This window comes from Phycodurus eques, chromosome 4, assembly GCF_024500275.1.
Source record: "Phycodurus eques isolate BA_2022a chromosome 4, UOR_Pequ_1.1, whole genome shotgun sequence".
NCBI lineage: Eukaryota > Metazoa > Chordata > Actinopteri > Syngnathiformes > Syngnathidae > Phycodurus > Phycodurus eques.
The window spans coordinates 1,617,849-1,637,773 of NC_084528.1; the positions used below are offsets into that span (position 1 = coordinate 1,617,849).

The following is a 19,925-nucleotide window of genomic DNA, read 5'->3' on the forward strand; positions in this document are numbered from 1 at the left end:
AACTGGACAAGGTGTTAAGTTATTGGCTGCCAATATTTTTTACTGTGTACGTCATTCAGTGGCCCAAAAGGAAAACATTGGCCTTGTTGACAGAGCTGAAGGACAAAAAGATGCAGTTGTTCCCAAACAATCAGAGGAACAGGAGATAAGACGACACGAGGCGCAGACGGATTCATCAGGGTCATCCAAACAATCGGAGGAGCGAATAACAAATGAGATGAGTCAGCATGTTGAATCTACCACACCCCTCCCTGCCGCATTGGTGCAAAGCCCAAAGCAAAACTCACTCTGTACTTCCCTAAATGCCCTGTTCACTGTGACGGACAGGATGAAGACTATTGTCAATATTGGAATCCAACGCACACCACGCCAAGATGTTCCTCCCATCCCCCCTCGCCTGAAACCACCATCCACTAAGATGCCACTAAGGGCCCCTTCCTCCACCCATGAAGAATCTTATCTGTGAATCTGACTGCGGGGTCTTATCCAGAATAAGTCAGACCCCTTTGGAGATCAGGCATTTTCCATCCCTGTAATAAAAGATAAAATGTGAATCTATCAAACCATTGTCTCCAGTTATCTCTGCAAGACTCGCTCTCTTTAATACCAGGTCACTGGGTAATCACAGTACATAATCTACCTATTATCAAAGTACTAAATGAGATAAGCTTGAATACTGACTTGGGAAAGGTGTCAGTTCTCGTCTTGTTGGATCTCAGTCCGGATTTTGATACGGTAAATCATAATACAGTGGGTATGGAAAGTTTTCAGACCCCCTTAATTTTTTCACTCTTTGTTATATTGCAGCCATCTGTTAAAATCCATCCATCCATCCATTTTCTGAGCCGCTTATCCTCACAAGGGTCGCAGGAGTGCTGGAGCCTATCCCAGCTATCATCGGACAGGAGGCGGGGCACACCCTGAACTGGCTGCCAGCCAATCGCAGGGCACACATACACAAACAACCATTCGCACTCACATTCATACCGAGGGGCAATTTAAAGACTTCAATTAACCTACCATGCATGTTTTTGGGATGTGGGAGGAAACCGGAGTACCCGGAGAAAACCCACACAGGCACGGGGAGAACTTGCAAACTCCACACAGGCAGGGCCGGGAATCGAACCCCGGTCCTCAGAACTGACACTCTAACCAGTCGACGAGCGTCCCGCCCATTTGTTAAAATCATGTTATTTTTTTTCCTCATTAATGTACACACAGCACCCCATATTGACAGAAAAAAACGTAATTGTTGAAATGTTTTTTTTTTTTAATTAAAACAGAAAAACTGAAATATCACACAGCCATAAGTATTCAAATCCTTTGCTGTGAAACTCATATATTTAACCCGGTGCTGTCCATTTCTTCTGATCATCCTTGAGATGGTTCTTCACCTTCATTGGAGTCCAGCTGTGTTTGATTATACTGACTGGACTTGATTACGAAAGCCACACACCTGTCTGTATAAGACCATACAGCTCACAGTGCATGTAGAGCAAATGAGAATCATGAGGTCAAAGGAACTGCCTGAATAGCTCAGAGACAGAATTGTACCAAGGCACAGATCTGTCCAAGGTTGCAAATAGATTTCTGCTGCACTTAAGGTTCCTAAGAGCACAGTGGCCTCCAAAACCCTTAAATGGAAGACGTCTGGGATGACCAGAACCCTTTCTAGAGCTGGCCGTCCAGCCAAACGGAGCAATTGGGGGAGAAGAACCTTGGTGAGAGAGGTAAAAAAAGAACCCAAAGATCACTGTGGCTGAGCTCCAGAGATGCAGTCGGGAGATGGGAGAAAGTTCTAGAAAGTAAACTGTTGGATTTATCTCACCAAACATTATAATGAATAAACACAAAAGGAATGAAGACGTTGGTCATTTTACTCATGAGGAGGGCGCATGGGAGATTGTTCAGATTACAGCCTCTCAACACGCTCTAAACAATCTCTCCCGTCGCTCCTGCATTTATTTGAAAATAGGGAGGTTTCTAAGTTTACAAGACATAACGTACTAAGCTACAAGACACAACACACTAAGGGTAGGGTTTCAAGGTGAAAACATGGCACCTGCCACGTCCCGGCCACGTCCTTCTCTCAGATGATTCCTGCTGAGTCATCTTCTTGAAGGCGAGACATCTTTCTTTCTAAACATTGTCCATAATACCAATGCAAGCTAAGCAAATAAATGATAACTTCTACAATATATCTAACATAAACCATCACTGCAGCCCTCCACCAGTCGGGGCTTTATGGCAGAGTCCCCCGACGGAAGCCTCTCCTCAGTGCAAGACACATTAAAGCCTGCATGGAGTTTGCTAAAAAACACCTGAAGGACTTATTCTCCAAATAAGATGCCCTGGTCTGCTGAGACCAAGATAGAAATTGTTGGCCTTAATTCTAAGTGGCATGTGTGGGGAAAACTAGGCACTGCTCATTACCTGTCCAATACAGTCCCAACAGGTGGTGGTGGCATGGTGGTGGCAGCATCATGCTGTGGGGGTGTTTTTCAGCTGCAGGGATAGGGAGATTGGTTGCAATCGAAGAAAAGATGAATGCGGCCAAGTAAAGGGTTATCCTGGACGAAAACCTTCTCCAGAGTGCTCAGAACCTCAGACTGGGCCGAAGGTTCACCTTAAAAAAAGACAATGACCCTAAGCACTCAGCTAAAATACCAAAGGAGTGGCTTCAGAACAACTCTGTGACTGTTTTTGAATGGCCCAGCCAAAGCCCTGACTTAAACCCAATTGAGCATCTCTGGAAAGACCTGAAAATGGCTGCCCACCAACATTTACCATTCAACCTGACATAATTGGAGAGGATCTGCAGAGAGGAATGGCAGATGACCCCCAATTCCAGGTGTGAAAAACTTGTTGCATCATTCCCCAAAAGACTCATGGCTGTATTAGCTCAAAAGATTGCTTCTACGAAATACTGAGCAAAGGGTCTGAATACCTATGGCTGCGTGATATTTCAGATATTTTAATAAATCTGCAAAAATTAAAACAATTCCGTTTTTTTCTGTCAATATGGGATGCTGTGTGTATAATAATGCGAAAAAAAATTAACTTAAATGATTTTAGCAAATGACTGCAATATAAAATATTTAAGGGGGTCTGAAAACTTTCCGTACCCACTGTATACTCCTGAACAGGTTGGAAACGTGGGTAGGACGGAATGGAACAGTCCTTAAATGGTTCAGGACCTCCCTGGAGGAAAGGAGTTCTTTTGTAACCATTGGAAGTGTTGAATCTCATCGAATAGCAATGACCTATGGGGTCCCTTCAAGGGTCAGTTCCTGGACCCCTCCTGTTCAGCCTGTATATGCTACCCTTGGGTCAAATTCTCCAGAACTTTAATTTTGACTGTCATAGCTATGCAGATGACACACAGTTATATCGAGCAGTGTCTCCAGATGACTACAGTTCAATTGAGGTGTTGTGTCACTGTCTAAAACAGATAAATAACTGGATGAGCCAAAACCTTCTTCAATTAAACCACAACAAAACTTAGATAATTGTTTTTGGCAATAAATAAAAGAGGATTGCTGTTAGTAAATACATGGATTCACTCACTTTAAAAACCAACCAAAGATGGTTGGTGGTCTGATTGATTCTGATCTGACTTTTAACAGTCATATCAAATCAATTACGAAAACTGCCTTCTACCATCTGAAGAACATCCAGTTTGAAGGCTTGCATGTGCCAAGTACACCAGCAGAAGCTCATCCATTCTTTTATATCAAGTAGACTGGACTATTGAAATGGTCTTCTGACCGGACTACCGAAAAAGAGCATTAAACAGCTGCAGCTCATTCAGAATGCAGCAGCTCTGGTTCTGACCAGAACAAAGAGGTCAGAGCGTATTGCTCAAATTCTAAAGTTTTTACATTGGCTCCCAGTCAGCTTGAGAATAGATTTTAAAGTTCTGCTATTGGTCTATAAATCACTAAATGGTTGAGGTCCTGAATACATGAAATACATGCTAATAGAATATAAACCCAGTTGGGCTCTGAGATCAACAGACTCAGGTCAAATAGTGTAGCGCAGAGTCCAAAGCAAACATAGTGAAGCAGCATTTAGCTATTATGCTGCACACAAATGGAATAAGTTGCCAACAGAAGTGACCTCAGCCCCAAATGTGAATGTTTTTAAGTCCAGGTTAAAAACTCTTCTTTCTTCTCATGCATTTCAGAGCATTTCCACTTTTAAATGATATTTCTTGCACTGTATGCTGTTTTAATTGTACTTTTATTTTTGCTCTTTGTTTTAAATGTTTTTAAGCTGTTTTTTGTTTTGTTTTTAAAGGCTTTTAATCATGTAAAGCACATTGAGTTACCTTGTGTATGAAATGCGCTATATAAATAAATGTGCTTTGCTTTGCTATAACCGTTAATAAACTATGGGTTCATTCATTCATCTTCCGTTCCACTTGTCCTCACTAGGGTCGCGGGCGTGCTGGAGCCTATCCCAGCAATCTTCGGGCGAGAGGCGGGGTTCACCCTGATCTGGTCGCCAGTTATGGCTTCAATATTTGCTTTTTTAATGTATCTATTGCATCAACCTTGAAATGACAGAAATTTGCAGCCAAATATCCTTTTGTAATTCATGTGGCCACTATTGCTAGAAAATGCAAATTTTTCTATTATAAGACTAATGACAGTTATATCATAAAGATTCATTATATTAATGTACTTTTAAATTGTAGGTACATTTTCTCAAGTGACATAGAAGCAGTGACGTACTAATTCATTTCCGGTCCCTGTTATGGTTGGCTAGCATCAAATATGAGAGCATTTTCTTCTATAAGCATGTATTAATTTGTCTGCTATTTTGCTCTTCAAAGTTGGCTAGTCTCCGCTTTAACGTGGTTCCATACAGACCAATGTGTGTACTCCTACCACCCAATCACTTATTTTGGGGTTTTGCGACTTCATGTGATAGTTTAGCAATGAGCATGGTGTTGCCATATGTGTCTGTCTTGTACTCCCCGTTATTACGATACGTGTCTAAAAATTTAGTATATTCGCTGTAATGGAAGTGATTAGTGACTTTTGCTGCGCTGACAACGGGCACGGGGCGCACGTTCGCCTCCGCGGCTAGACATCGTATTTAGCCATGTTAGCTGTAGCTCATAAGTTGCTGGGGCAGCTGCCTCAAAATAGCAGCGGAAAGCAGCAAGGTTGGGCGTCAATAGGGATGCTCCGTTTGGCCTAGTAACTGCTAGCATGATGACAGAAAGCCACGTGGTTCCCATAATTCATCGCGACAAGCTAATTTTATTTATTACAGTAAAAAAGATGTTTGTCTTTTTGTTATTGTGTTTGTTACTAATTGCTGAATGCATGTGTTATTTAACATTTATGCATATGTCACATTTATGGTTGATTTATGGCACTGTGTCATTATCAAACCGTGAGTGTAGGGTGTCAGTTCAAACCAATTAAACTGGTTATTTAACAATGCTCAATAGGGTATTGCTTGTAAATAAAAAAATATGCTTTACTCTGAGGTGTACACACTCGCATGCACCTGCCATCAGTATATTCAACATGTGGCACGTTCCATCCATCCATCAATTTTCTTCCGCTTATCCGAGGTCGGGTCGCTGGGGCAGTATTTTTAGCAGGGAAGCCCAGACTTCCCTCTCCCTAGCCACTTCATCCAGCTCTTCCGGAGGAATCCTGAGGCGTTCCCGGGCCAGCCGGGATGCATAGTCTCTCCAGCGTGTACTGGGTCGTACTCGGGGTCTCCTCCTAATCATATGTCCAAGCCACCTCATTGGGCTCCTCTCAATGTGGAGGAGTAGCGGCTCTACTCTGAGCCCCTCGCGGGTGACCGAGCTTCTCACCTTATCTCTAAGGTAAAGCCCGGACACCCTGCGGAGGAAACTCATTTCGGCCACTTGTATCCGGGATCTTGTTCTTTCGGTCACGACCCACAGCTCGTGACCATAGGTGAGGGTAGGAAGGTAGATTGGTAAATCGAGAGCTTCGCCTTTTGGCTTAGGTCCTTCTTCACCACAAGAGACCGATACAAAGTCATCATTGCAGACGCTGCACCGATTCGCCCGTCAATATCCCGTTCCATTCTTCCCTCACTCGTGAACAAGACCCCAAGATACTTGAACTCCTCCACTTGGGGCAGAATCTCATACCCGAACCTGGAGAGGGCACTCCACCCTTTTCCAACTGAGGACCATTCTCTCAGATTTGGAGGTGCTGAGTCTCATCCCAGCCGCTTCACACTTGGCTGCGAACCGTTCCAGTCAGAGTTGGATATCACGGCTTGATGAAGCCAACAGAACTACATCATCTGCGAAAAGCAGAGATGCAATTCTGAGGTCACCAAACCGGACCCCCTCTACGCCTCGGCTGCGCCTAGAAATTCTGTCCATAAAAGTTATGAACAGAATCGGTGACAAAGGGCAGCCTTGGCGGGGTTCAACGCTCACCAGAAACGAGCCCGACTTACTGCCAGCAATGCAGACCAAACTCTGACACTGGGCGTACAGGGACCGAACAGCCCGTATCAGAGGGTTCGGTACACTATACTCCTGAAGCACAGGAAGCACAGGAATCCCTGAGGGACATGGTTGAACATCCACAAAACACATGTAGACTGGTTAAGCGAACCCCCATGCGTCCCCGAGGTCCCTGCTGAGGGTGTATAGCATGTCCACTGTTCCACGGCTAGGACAAAAACCACACTGCTCCTCCTGAATCTGAAATTCGACTTCCCGACGGACCCTCCTCTCCAGAACCCCTGAGTAGACCTTACCCGGGAGGCTCAGGAGTGTGGTTCCCCTGTAGTTGGAACACATCCTCCCTTTTTAAGAAGGGGGACCACCACTCCAGTCTGCCAATCCAGAGGCACTGACCCTGATGTCCACGCAATGTTGTAGAGGCGTGTCAACCAGGACAGCCCCACAACATCCAGAGCCTTTAGGTACTCCGGGCAAGTCTCATCCACCACCGGGGCCTTGCCACTGAGGAGCTTTTTAACCACCTCGGTGACCTCAACCCCAGCGATTGAGAGCCCACCTTACAGAACCCAGACTCTGCTTCCTCATTGGAAGGCGTGTTGGTGGAATTGAGGTGTCTTCGAAGTATTCTCCCCACCGACTCACAACGTCCCGAGTCGAGGTCAGCAGTGCCCCATATCCCCACTATACACAGTGTTGATGGTGCACTGCTTACCCCTCCCTGAGACACCGGATGGTGGACCAGAATTTCCTCAAAGCCTTCTGGAAGTCGTTCTTCATTGCCTCACCAAACTCCTCCCATGACCGAGTTTTTGCCTCAGCGACCACCAAAGCTGCATTTCGCTTGACCACTCGGTACCCATCAGCTGCCTCAGGAGTCCCACAGGCCAAATGGGCTCGATAGGACTCCTTCTTCAGCTTGACGGCATCCCTCACCACTGGTGTCCACGAATGGGTTCGGGGATTTCCGCCACAACAGGCACCGACCACCTTACGGCCACAGCTCTGGTCGGCCGCCTCAACAATGGAGGCGCGGAACATGGTACACTCGGACTCAATGTTCCCCACCTCCTCCGGCACGTGGGTGAAGTTATGTTGGAGGTGGGAGTTGAATCTCCTTCTGACAGGGGATTCTGCCAGACGTTCCCAGCAGACTCTCACAATATGTTGGGGCCAAACAGGTCAGACTGGCATCTTCCCCCACCATCTGAGCCAACTCACCACCAGGTCGTGATCAATTGACAGCTCACCCCCTCTCTTCACCCGAGTGTCCAAGACAAGCGGCCGCAAGTCCGATGACACGACCACAAAGTCGATCATATATTTGCGACCTAGGGTGTCTTGGTGCCAGGTGGACGTATGGAGACCATTATGCTTGAACATGATGTTCATTATGGATAATCCGTGATCGGGGGTGCCTTTCCTCCCAGTCATGCCCTTCCAGGTCCCACTGTCATTGGCAACGTGAGCATTGAAGTCCCCCAGCCGAACGATGGAGCCACCAGTGGGAGCGCTCTCCAGCACCCCCTCCAAGGACTCCAAAAAGGGTGGGTACTCTGAACTGCTGTTTGGTGCATAGGCACAAACACCAGTCAGGACCCGTCCCCCCACCCGTAGGTGGAGGGAGGCTGCCCTCTCGTCCACCTGGGTGATCCCCAATGTACAGGCGCCGTAATAAGTACACCCACACCTGCTCAGCGCCTCTCACCGTGGGCAACTCCAGAGTGGAAGAGAGTCCAACCCCTCTAAAGAGGACTGGTACCAGAGCCCAAACCATGTGTGGAGGTGAGCCTGACCTCAGAGAGGTAGAGAGGTGACATTTCAAGTCACTAGAGCCAGCTTCTGTCGCCGGGGATCAGATCACCCTGCCTTCGCCTACCGCCCAGATCACATTGCACCCGACCCCTATGGCAATGGGAAGGGAGACCCCACGTTACCCTTTCAGGCTGTGCCCAGTCGGGGCCCATGGGTGGATGGGTGGAGGCCCAGCCACCAGGCGCTCGCCTTCGAGCCCCACCACCTGGCCTGGCTCCAGAGGGGGGCCCCGGTGACCCATGTCCAGGCAAGGGAAAACGTTTTCCTCTGTTTTCCATCATCAAAGTGGTCTTTGGAGCTGTGCTTTGTCTGGTCCCTCACCTAGGACCTGTTTGGCATGGGTGATCCTGCCCGGGGCGTAAACCCCCAGACAACTTAGCTCCTAGAATCATTGGGACATACAAACCCCTCCACCACGATAAGGATGTGATATGACATGTTACACATGTTATTTAATTAGTTTTATTTCTGGTAAAAAAAGTATTTTGGTCAGAAACAAAAAAATGCACTTTTGGGCTATTTTCAGCTGAAACATTTCGGTGGCAGAAATTTTGGTCCATCACTACTAACAATAGCACATAATTGTCACACCAAATTCACTGCACAGCCATTGTGGAAAAAGGAATGTATTATACAATAAAGTGGCAGTATTTAGTCATATTTTATATATTGTCGCTGTCGGGTGGAATCCCAACGTTTTAGGAAAAAATAAAAAATAAAAATGACTGGAGACACTGCATAACCGGACAAAGGACAAAGGAATAAACTTTACTATAAAGTGGCAGTATTAACTCATATTTTGTATATCGTAGCTGTCGGATGGAATAATAATAATAACACTAATAATAATAATGAAAATGAAAATAATCATAATATTTTACACTTATATTGCGCTTTTCTCGTCACTCAAAGAGGCTTTACAATTGCAGACATTATTCATTCACTCCACAGTCACACCTGGTGTTGGTAAGCTACTTGTGTATTCAGAGCTGCCCTGTGGCAGTCTGATAGAAGCATGACTGCCATTCTGCGCCTGCACCCCCATCGACCACCACCAAACCTCCAACCGCATTCATTCGTAGGCAATCTGGGTTAAGTGTCCTGCCCAGGGACACAACGACATGCGCTTGGGCAGGTATATGAACCAGCAACCCTTCGGCTTCAGCGCATCCTTCTGCTATTTGTGCCATACCGCCCAGGGAATCCCCTCACCTCCAAAGTGACAACTTTTCAGGGGGAAAAAAATGGCAGCTTGAGTTTCCAAACACCGCTTTGTTGAAGTTGGTATTATACCTTATATTACTGTCATATATTGTTGCACTCTCATATGCACAACAGCTATCTCACATGAACAACAGCTAGAACCCCAAACTTATGTTCAACCGCTAATTTAATGTGCTGAAAAATCACTAATTTATTCGGGTGTCATCGGATAAAATGATACACACACGGCGAGCAAGTGCCACCTCTTTGCAAATCTCCTGAACCCAAACAATCATATGCGTGGCGTAATGTCCCAAAACTGTCACCAAGTATAACCAAACAGGCATTTGTCGTGCAATATATACAAAATTGAGCTGACGAAACCAGTTTATATATGCAGAAATGAATCTGTAAAGTACTAACTAACGTGGGATGATGTATGTCTGACATGAAAACGCTTAGCGTCCATTAAGTAAAAAATATACGGCCAACTGTTCTGATATTTTCAGAGGTGTAGGTGGGCATAAATGAAGATATCCACATGAATTTTGGTGACAATTGATCACAGTTTTGGAACATTACGCCATGTAAAGCGTTTCTGTGACCCTCGTCATCTGACGTTATGACAGCCAGCCGAAGTCCACGTCTGTCAGCTAATGCCACTAACAGAACTGTCTTCTTCATCCATAGGAAGTCTTTCCATACCGAAGCATTTGTCATGCAATATATACAAAATTGAGCTGATGAAACCAGTTTATATGTGCGGAAATGAATGTGGGATGACGCATGGCTGACAAGGAAACGCTCAGGTCCATAAAAAGAATAAATATCAGACCGATTGTTCTGATATTTTCAAAAGTGTAAGCGGGCATAAATAGAAATGTCCACATATATTTTGGTGACAATCGATCTCAGGTTTGGGACATTAAGCCACGTAAAAGCTTCTGGCCAGGAAACCCTCGCCATCCGACATTTTTACAGCCTGCCAAAGTCTGCGTCTGTCACACAGACACACCTTTGTCATGCATAGGAATTATTTTCAAACGTCTTAGAGGCATTTGTGATGCAATCAATCCCAAATTGAGCTGACGAAACCCATTTATATATGCGGAAATTAATCTACAAGGATTACTTTATGTGGGATGACATGGCTGTCTTCTTTCCTGGAGGCATTTCAACGCATTTTAAAAAAGCCTTCCTACATGTTTCACTATCACTATTTTCATTCGTAATGGTCTTTAAAAAACCATCCAGACTTTCAATATAGGCAAAAATTAAACAGCAAAATACATAGTTCAATGAGGAAATGTCACCTGCTCCTGCTTGTTACGTGACAGGCTGACGTGACCAAAATGTGGGCGGGCCAAAATCTGGCTGAAAATCAAATAGTTCATCAGAAAACAAGCCTACAATTACTACTGAGTCTATTTTTGGGGGAGTCTTTCCTACAGTCATCATTTGTGAGTACAGAACTATGAAATAAGTGCCTGTATTCACAAGATTAGATAGTCCCTTTAATTTGTTCCATGACCCCGTATGTAACCGGACCTTCACAAACCACAATGTTCCCCATTGAAATGAATGAAAATGCAATCTGTTCCAGTTCCAAAATTAAGTTATACTTTCCTTTTTTTTTTTTTTTTTTTTTTTTTTTTTTACCTGTGCGTGGTTAAAAATAGTGTAATATCGAAATAAGAGAAATAAAACTCTAAATAAACATGATAACGGTTTATTGCTCTTTCTCTCAGTTGTTTAGTAAAAGGTGATCCAAAGGTTATTGTTTTCATAATTTATAGACCTCCAAGACACAATGAAAAATCTATGGTGGAATTTTCAGAACTGCTGTCAGTTATCTGTACTGACTACAACTATTTTGTCATCAGAGACTTTAATATTCATATATATTTATCTGATATTACATAAAACAATTGTCACAAACCCTGTGTCCTTTTTAATACTTTTTTTGTGGACGAAGTGTTTTTCTTTTTTCTTTTGTCTTGTTCGGCTGTTAGGTCAAGCAGGAAGGAGGATCTGTGTCCCTTTTATGCTGGAACAATTTTCCTGTGCCACAGTGGTTTTTTTAGCTGACACTGTGGTTCATTGTATTCTGATGGATTTTTATTGAACATTTCAGTCAGGAAGAACAAAGTTTCAAAGGGGAGGGACAGAAAAAACAAAAGGGAGAGAGTGAAAAGAAAACTAAATCATCGGAAGTGAAGAAAACAAAAGACAGGACATTAGCTGTAAAATGAGGAAAGTAAATTATTATACGCGTAGTACAATAACGCATTAGATTCGAGTGTTGTATGGGACAGTAGTGCTACACCCTGTGAAGGAAGGACAGGACAATTTAGGATAGGATTGGACAGCATGAGGAGAGGTGAGGAAGTATGCAGGATGGAGGTACTGGACTCGGCTGTACAACTGAAGTGTGGTCGGAGTGGCTATGTAAATTCTAATCATCTTTAGAAACAGAGTGCAAGTGAGGGAATAGCCAAGAGGTTTGCATAATTATGAGTTATTTATCGCAACGAGTGAGTGGCCCCACACCAAGCGAACAAGTCCCAGAGGTGAGTATCTGCGGACACATGCAATTGGATTGACACCATCTTGCATGTGTAATCGCTGCGCCTGCACCGCGGGGGCTGAGGACCCCACACGACCCACTCGAGAAGCGGAGTCGAGGGCAGAGAATTTTACCTAAGGTTAAGCTTTTCCTTTCCTTTAATGATTTTAAGAGGGTTATTCATGCTTATGTCTCCACCAGACTTAATTATTGTAATCCCTCTTTATGTTGGTGTCAGCCAGGTTTCCCTTGCTCATTCACAATTGGTCCAGAACACTGCTGCTCGACTCTTAACTTGGAGCACGAAGGTGAGAACACATTTCACCTGTCCTGGCTTCACTCCACTGACTCCCAGTACATTTTAAAATTCGATTGTTTGCTTTTAAAGCACTGAATGGGCTGGCTCCATCCTACCTCTGACCTTTCACACTCATACACTCCAACACGGTCTGTGAGGTCTGCGAAAGATCTCTCCTTGTCGTCCCAAAATCAAGGTTGAAACGCAGCGGGAGACAGAGCCTTTGCTGTTGCAGCCCCCAAACTCTGGAATGAGCTGGCCCTCCCGGTTAGATTAGATCCCATTCTCATTATTCATTTAAATCACATTTAAAACCGCATATGTTCTCCCTTGGCATTCTCAGACCCTGTGTAAGATTTATTTTGTTATTTTATTGTGTTTTTGTAAGTTGTAGTGTTTTTATGTCCTGCATTTGTTGTGTTACTGGTGCTTTATTTTTACATATATATTTTTATATTTGGCATCTTCTGATGAACAGCAACTCTGTTGTTTCTAAATGTGCTAAAATGGATTGGATTGGATGCTGACAATAACATGGGGGAAAAAAATATTAAAACTCTCTGTTGTACTGGACACATTTGCACTCTCTCAACATATAGAGTCTGACCCACACTCAAGGTCACATCTCAGACCTAGTAATCGCGAGGGATGTTGATGTTTTATCTGTTGCCATTAAGGACTTGGCTATTTTTTGTGTGTTCTTCGAACTGAAAATTCTCCCAAAGGTTCAGGCAACCTCTGAGTCTGTTAAGAAAAGGTGCATACGGTACATGAGCGTACCAGCACTAAGTTTATGGAGACCATTACTGTGTCACCAACTGTAAATGCAGAGACAATTGAAATCACACTGTAGGAAAGCAGAGAGTAAGTGGAGAAAAACTACAGACAAATGTCTTTGTAAATTTAACCAAGAGTTAGTCAGGGGGGAAACAGCAACATTTTCTAGAATCAGAATTAGTAAGAACCTCAACAATACTCACACTCTGTTTGCTGTGGTTGACAAGCTCACAAACCACTCAGATAGCTTCAGAACTCATCACAACCAATAAATGCAATGAATTTACTTGCTATTTTACTGAAAAAATACAATCCATCCGGTCAAATATCAAATCAGCAAAATGATAAACTGATGCAACACCTAAAACCACCCAGGAAAAATTATATTTACCATGCCAGAGTTTGAAAGCACTTTTAAAGTGCAAAATAACAATTAAAGTTCATTCAGTTATTTATTTTATTTTTATATATTTTTCAGTATATGGTGGGAACACTATTTGCCTTCTCCACATATGCGGCAATATACTTTTGAACTTCTGGATGCAATCGGGGTTGAGTTTTATTGACAATGCGGTGGCGGATAAGAAATTAGAACGAGGTGCTCAGTGGTTGGTCACTGTGTGCCTCGTTGGGATCGCTATTCCTGCTGTGCACGTCTCGGCCTCTGAAGGGCAGTGTGGTGGACGCAATGAGATACACACTTGCAGTAGCAAAGAAAGTAAACAGAGTCACAATCAAATATTGTTAATATAACCCGTTTTTCACAGTTTGAAGAATATATGCCAGAGAGTATTGTTATATTGTCTGTATGTATGTGTTTGTGCGTTTGCGTACCAATATTCATTATCTTGAGAGATTAAAGTGGCGCAAGTTCGATGCTAATTTTCGTTAGCTCGTCAATTGTGTTTTTCATTCATTATGTGTTAGCTTTGAGGTAGCGATCTTGTATTTGTAGTCTGTCATGTATTTGAACATGCAATAGGTGTAATTACTTTGTTATGTGTGTTTAGTTTTACAGTGAACTTCAACTGGAGTGTCAACAAACGACTTTAAGCCAGTAACATTCACTTTTACTGCTTGCTACTGTTTTGGCACCTTAGCAACCTGTAGTTGCGATCACGTGGGCTAATTTTTTTTGGTGACATTGGACCGATTTCAGTCACAAACACTTGAAAATAGTATGGAAATAGAGGTAATTTCTCCGTGAAAATTTTGGACGTAATTGATGCGATTACGAATTGTTCATGAAACGGGTCATTCGTAACCCGAAGTTTCGCTGTACTGCATGTCCTAAATATATATTTTGTTACAGCGTCTTTTTGGCTCTGGTACAAGCAGAGGTGTCAAACTCATTTTTGATGAGGCCTATAATTTAGTTGTGGTGGCCCTCAGAGGGCCATTATGACTGTGAAACCATGTAAATGTATCATCTCCTCATCATATTACTCCATACATACAGTACATGACAAATTGAAATTAGTTTGTTCAACTATTTTTCTTAAAAGGGTTTTGGGTAACAAGTTTTTGCAATATCTCAACATTATTAAAAGTGAAGACAATTTTCAATTTTGTCACAGATAGCAAGAAACACTAAGTAGATGCACATGATTTGCTTTGAAGTGGCAGGCTGTACTGTTTGACAACTCTGTGAGTGACACCAACGACAAATTCCTTGTGTGTTTTAACATACCAGTACATGCCCAATAAAGATGACTGATTCAGAATATTTTTGAGATAACAGATGCATTGTGTTTCTCACCTGGACAGACAGCTATATTACAGAATTTGGTCTGCTTCTCTGGACCATCACAGGGGTCTCCCCCAAACTGGGGAGGGGTGCAGGTTCGTGTTCGGGATCTATAACCTCTGCCACATGTTGACGAACATAAACTCCATGGTGACCATTCATCCCAAGCGCCGGCCACTGCAAACAGAGACGCTACAGTATGATTTACATACAGCAACTTTCATATGTTCAATGTTTTACATGATCATACATTTCAATTCATTGTTTGTTGTTGAAACCCTTTTTCTGTAGCTAAATGCCAACAACTATTTGCATTGGGGGCATATAGTCTCTTTCAGTAGCAGATTTTGTATACTGGAATGCGTGATGACTATGAAGCATTAAGGAGAGGGCTTGGCGAGTGCAGGGAGTTGACTGGACAGAGAGGGAAGGGGAACTTACCTGGACAAACAGCAGGGATGCAAGTTCTCTGTTCTTGCAGAGGCCCACTACATTGGGTACTGTACGAGGAGGAGATACAGAAACGAGTGCGACTCTGCCAGCCCTCCCCACATGTAGCAGAACACACACTCCATGCTGACCACTCCTCACCTGAGGTTGAGTCTACTGAGGAGGAAGGGCGGGTAAAGAATGGGAACGTAGAAAAAAGAGGAAAGGAGAGGTCCATAACTAATTAGCATGCAGGATCTAGCCTCTGAAGAACTATAGTGTGATGAGGGGCAGATTTGTCACATGGTACAATGCAGCGGTCCCCTTAAAACATGCACATTTTTCCTGATGGATGGATCAGGATGGCCAATTCCACAGATAATAGAGGAGAATATTTCTAAAAATGTGTTTGAAGCATTCAAACTTATAACTTGGACATTTGCATTTGCAACTAAATAGGACAATGGCCTAAAAAACCTGTAAGTGTGACCCCTTTAAAAACAATAAACTGGGGATGGGGATCACACAACTTATCAATTAGTATTCAAATGTGTACACAGGAAATATTTTAATATCCGCTGGTTTGGCTGAGATAGCTTATCCTTTTGGTTTACTGTTTACTGTGTGTGTGTGTGTGTGTTTGTGTGTAAATATATATATATATATATATATATATATATATATATATATATATATATATATATATATATATATATATATATATATCCTAAATATATCCCTAAATGCCAGATGCGTTGTCGTCGCGTAGGGGCTTAACTGTAGGTAAAATTAGGGGACTAAATTTGGGCACTCTGCCAACACGCATTGGGCTAGCGTGGCCGATTAGGGCCTATTCCTTCTTCATGGCAGAAATCATGGCCCTCATTCCCCGGAGGCCAAAGAGTCTCTGCCTACGGCAGCAGACAGACAAGCTTGGCGGCAGAGGGTGCTAAGAATCACCGGGTTAATTATGGCTGCTTAGGTACAACGGACTTGGCTATGATAGACCAGAATACGGTTAGTCCAACAAACATTTTAAGTCAACCCAAGGGACAATCTTCAGAAGTACCAAGAAAGAAGCAAAAAAGTCTTATTTTTGGGACACTCAGCGTGCGAACGCTAAAGGACGATTATCGATTAGAAGAGCTACAACATGAGATATAATTGGACTTGGTGAAATAAGTTGGAAAGATGAAGCTACGTTGACTCTCGATAATGGCCATCTATTTTATTACAAAGGATCAGAAAGTGGACGCAAAGGTGAAGTTGGTTACATTATAAATAAAAGTATCGCCAATTACGTTACCAGCGTCAAAGGTGTTTCCGATAGACTCGCCACATGTACCATCTCTATTAGAAAGCGTTACTCGCTTCAATTGCGCCGACCATCAGCCACACCGACTATGAGGTGGAAGCATTTATCCCATCTTTATAGTTAACCGAAGCACAAATTTCGAATAGTCATGGGTGACTTTAACGCCAGGATTGGCCATAACTCTGGCGAGAAATCAATTGGATCCTAGCGGAATGGGATCAAGAGATGAACGAGGAGAACACTTAATAGAATTTGCTGAACAAGAAGGCTTATACTTTATCAATTTGTTCTTTTAACAAGAAATGGAACAGAAAGTGGACATGGAAAAGCCCCAAAGGTAACGCTAGCATCACAGACTACTTCCTGTCCAACGACAAAGGGGTATTTACGGATTGCACCACCCTAAACAAATTTGACATTGGAAGTGACCACAGATTGGTTCGGGTCAAAGTGCAAACCAACTGCCAACTTGAACGAAAGAAACTTCGAAAGAGCAAGCTTACCAAATTAAATTTAATTCAAGAAAGAAGCGATTCTAACGGCGGAAGATGCAGATCTGTCAACACATAATGACGAAATTCTAAACGGGATTGTTCAAACTGCACACAAAGTAGCGCCACCAACGAGAAAGACGACACCATCCAGAATATCAAAAGCTACTCTCGACTTAATGAAAAAGAAATGAAGAAAAGGGGTATCAACGAAATTGAATAGGTTGAATTGTAACCGGCGGCACGGTGGGCGACTGGTTAGAGCGTCAGCCTCACAGTTCTGAGGACCCGGGTTCAATCCCCGGTCCCGCCTGTGTGCAGTTTGCATGTTCTCCCCGTGCCTGCGTGGGTTTTCTCCGGGCACTCCGGTTTCCTCCCACATCCCAAAAACATGCATTAATTGGAGACTCTAAATTGCCCGTAGGCATGACTGTGAGTGCAAATGGTTGTTTGTTTCTATGTGCCCTGCAATTGGCTGGCAACCAGTTCAGGGTGTATCCCGCCTCCTGCCCGATGATAGCTGGGATAGGCTCCAGCACGCCCGTGACCCTAGTGAGGAGAAGCGGCTCAGAAAATGGATGGATGGATGGATGGATGAATTGTAACCCAAGTAATCCATACATACATACCTTGGATTATTTGCTAAAAACAATAAACTTTATCAGTTTGAACATTAAATATCTTGTCTTTGTAGTGTATTCAATTAAATATAGGATGAACATGTTTTGCAAATCATTGTATTCTGTTTTTATTTATGAAATAAAATAAAATGACATACAAAGACAGGTAGACTGGGCTACATGCTAACCACCGCATAGCGATAAACATGTAGTATGTAGTATTTATTTATTTTATTTTTTTGATGATGATGGCGCCTACCAGTGTGGCCGCCTTGGTAACGCGCTCTCTAGTATTGTCTTTGTTTTTGTGTTTTTCGTCCGTCTTTCGAGACCTTACACGACTCACTTACACAAGGGGAGACCTGCTAACCATCAAGGAGGCTACTCCGGACTTTCTGTCACCAACTTTCGAAAATCCGCTCAGTTTTTTCCCCGAGTTACTCACCGGAGCGGCGTCCGCGGTTTTCGGCGCATGGATGCGGAAGCGGCGCCACAGAGGAAAACGAGCCGGAATTCAGGTGAAACTCCGCAAGAGAGGACACAGATTGGCGTTCCCGTCGATCCACCTCGCGAATGTACGCTCCCTACCCAACAAAATGGACGAGCTTCATCTTCTGTTAAAGACCAGTAAAGACTTCGGACGTTCCGCGGCCATGTGCTTCACGGAGACCTGGCTTTGCGACGCTGTACCCGATGGCGCCATCACGCTTCCCGGCTTCAACATTCATCGAGCGGACCGCGACATGGAATCATCGGGAAAAACGAAGGGCGGCGGGATATGCCTCCATATAAACGAAAAATGGTGTACGGACGTCACGGTGCTCAGCACACACTGCAGCCCGCATTTGGAGTCGCTGTTTCTGAACTGTAAACCATTTTACGCGGCACATGAGTTTGCATCGTTTATACTGGCTGGAGTCTATATCACACCGCAAGCTAACACGAGCGCCGCATTGCTAACGCTCGCCGAACAAGTCAACGAAATTGAAAAAAAACACCCTGACTCACCCCTCATTATTCTCGGGGACTTTAACAAAGCTAAACTCAACCACGAACTCCCTAAATACAAGCAGCACATCGACTGTCCTACCAGGGAAAATAATACTTTAGACCACTGCTACACTACGGTAAAAAACGCATACCGTGCTATACCTCGTGCAGCCCTGGGCTCGTCTGATCACTGCTTAATTCACTTAATACCGACGTACAAGCAAGAACTTAAATGTGCGAAGCCTACAGTGAAAACAGTCAAAAAGTGGACCAATGAAGCAAAGATGGAACTTCAAAGCTGTTTAGACTGCACAGACTGGAGTTTCTTTGAAAATTCAGCTGGCAGTCTGGATGAATATCCGGACACAGTCACATCCTGTATCAGTTTCTGTGAAGAGGTTTGTGTACCAACAAAATCATTTCGCACATTCAACAACAACAAGCCGTGGTTCACTGCTCAACTTAAGCAGCTTCGCCAAGCTAAGGAGAACGCATATCAGAGCGGGGACAGGGCCCTGTATAATCGAGCTAGAAACCAGCTTACTAAAGAAATTAACATTGCAAAGAGGATCTATGCAGCAAAGTTGGAAAAACAGTTTAGCGCGAACGACTCGAAATCAGTCTGGCGTGCATTCCAATCGCTGACTAATTACAAGCGACGATCCCCCCAAGCTGAGAACAATAGCACACTAGCCAACGACTTGAATACCTTCTATTGCAGATTTGAAAAGGACAGTTTCACTCCACACACCCACCCGGCCGCACCCGCGACCACAACCACACCTCTGACTTCTGCGTTAACCATCCATGAACAGGATGTTAGACGCATCTTCAAACAACAGAAGATTAACAAAGCAACAGGACCGGACCATGTGTCCCCATCCTGCCTCAAAGTCTGCGCGGACCAGCTCGCTCCAGTCTTCACTCAGATCTTTAACAGATCTTTGGAAATGTGCGAAGTTCCATCCTGCTTCAAACGCTCCACCATCATTCCAGTCCCCAAGAAACCTGCAATCTCTAGTCTGAATGACTACAGGCCTGTCGCTTTGACATCTGTGGTCATGAAGTCCTTTGAACGACTCGTGCTGGACCACCTCAAGAGTGTCACAGGTCCCCTGCTGGACCCCCTGCAGTTTGCCTACCAAGCGAACAGGTCTGCGGATGATGCAGTCAACATGGGATTGCACTTCATCCTAGAA

General features: G+C 43.9%; 1 protein-coding gene across 5 annotated transcripts in view; it reads right to left on the minus strand.

Moving 5' to 3' along the window:
* adgrb1a (adhesion G protein-coupled receptor B1a) overlaps nucleotides 1-19,925 on the minus strand; it is a 326,613-nt gene that overhangs the window by 227,264 nt on the left and 79,424 nt on the right. For 3 of the 5 annotated variants that reach the window (XM_061673607.1, XM_061673609.1, XM_061673605.1), the window contains exons 3-4: nucleotides 15,323-15,487; nucleotides 14,894-15,058 (exon numbers count right to left, since the gene is read on the minus strand). In XM_061673607.1, the coding sequence (XP_061529591.1) occupies nucleotides 14,894-15,058; nucleotides 15,323-15,487 (330 nt within the window). The remainder of the gene's footprint in view (nucleotides 1-14,893; nucleotides 15,059-15,322; nucleotides 15,488-19,925) is intronic. The other 2 variants (XM_061673606.1, XM_061673608.1) reach the window with 2 other exon arrangements.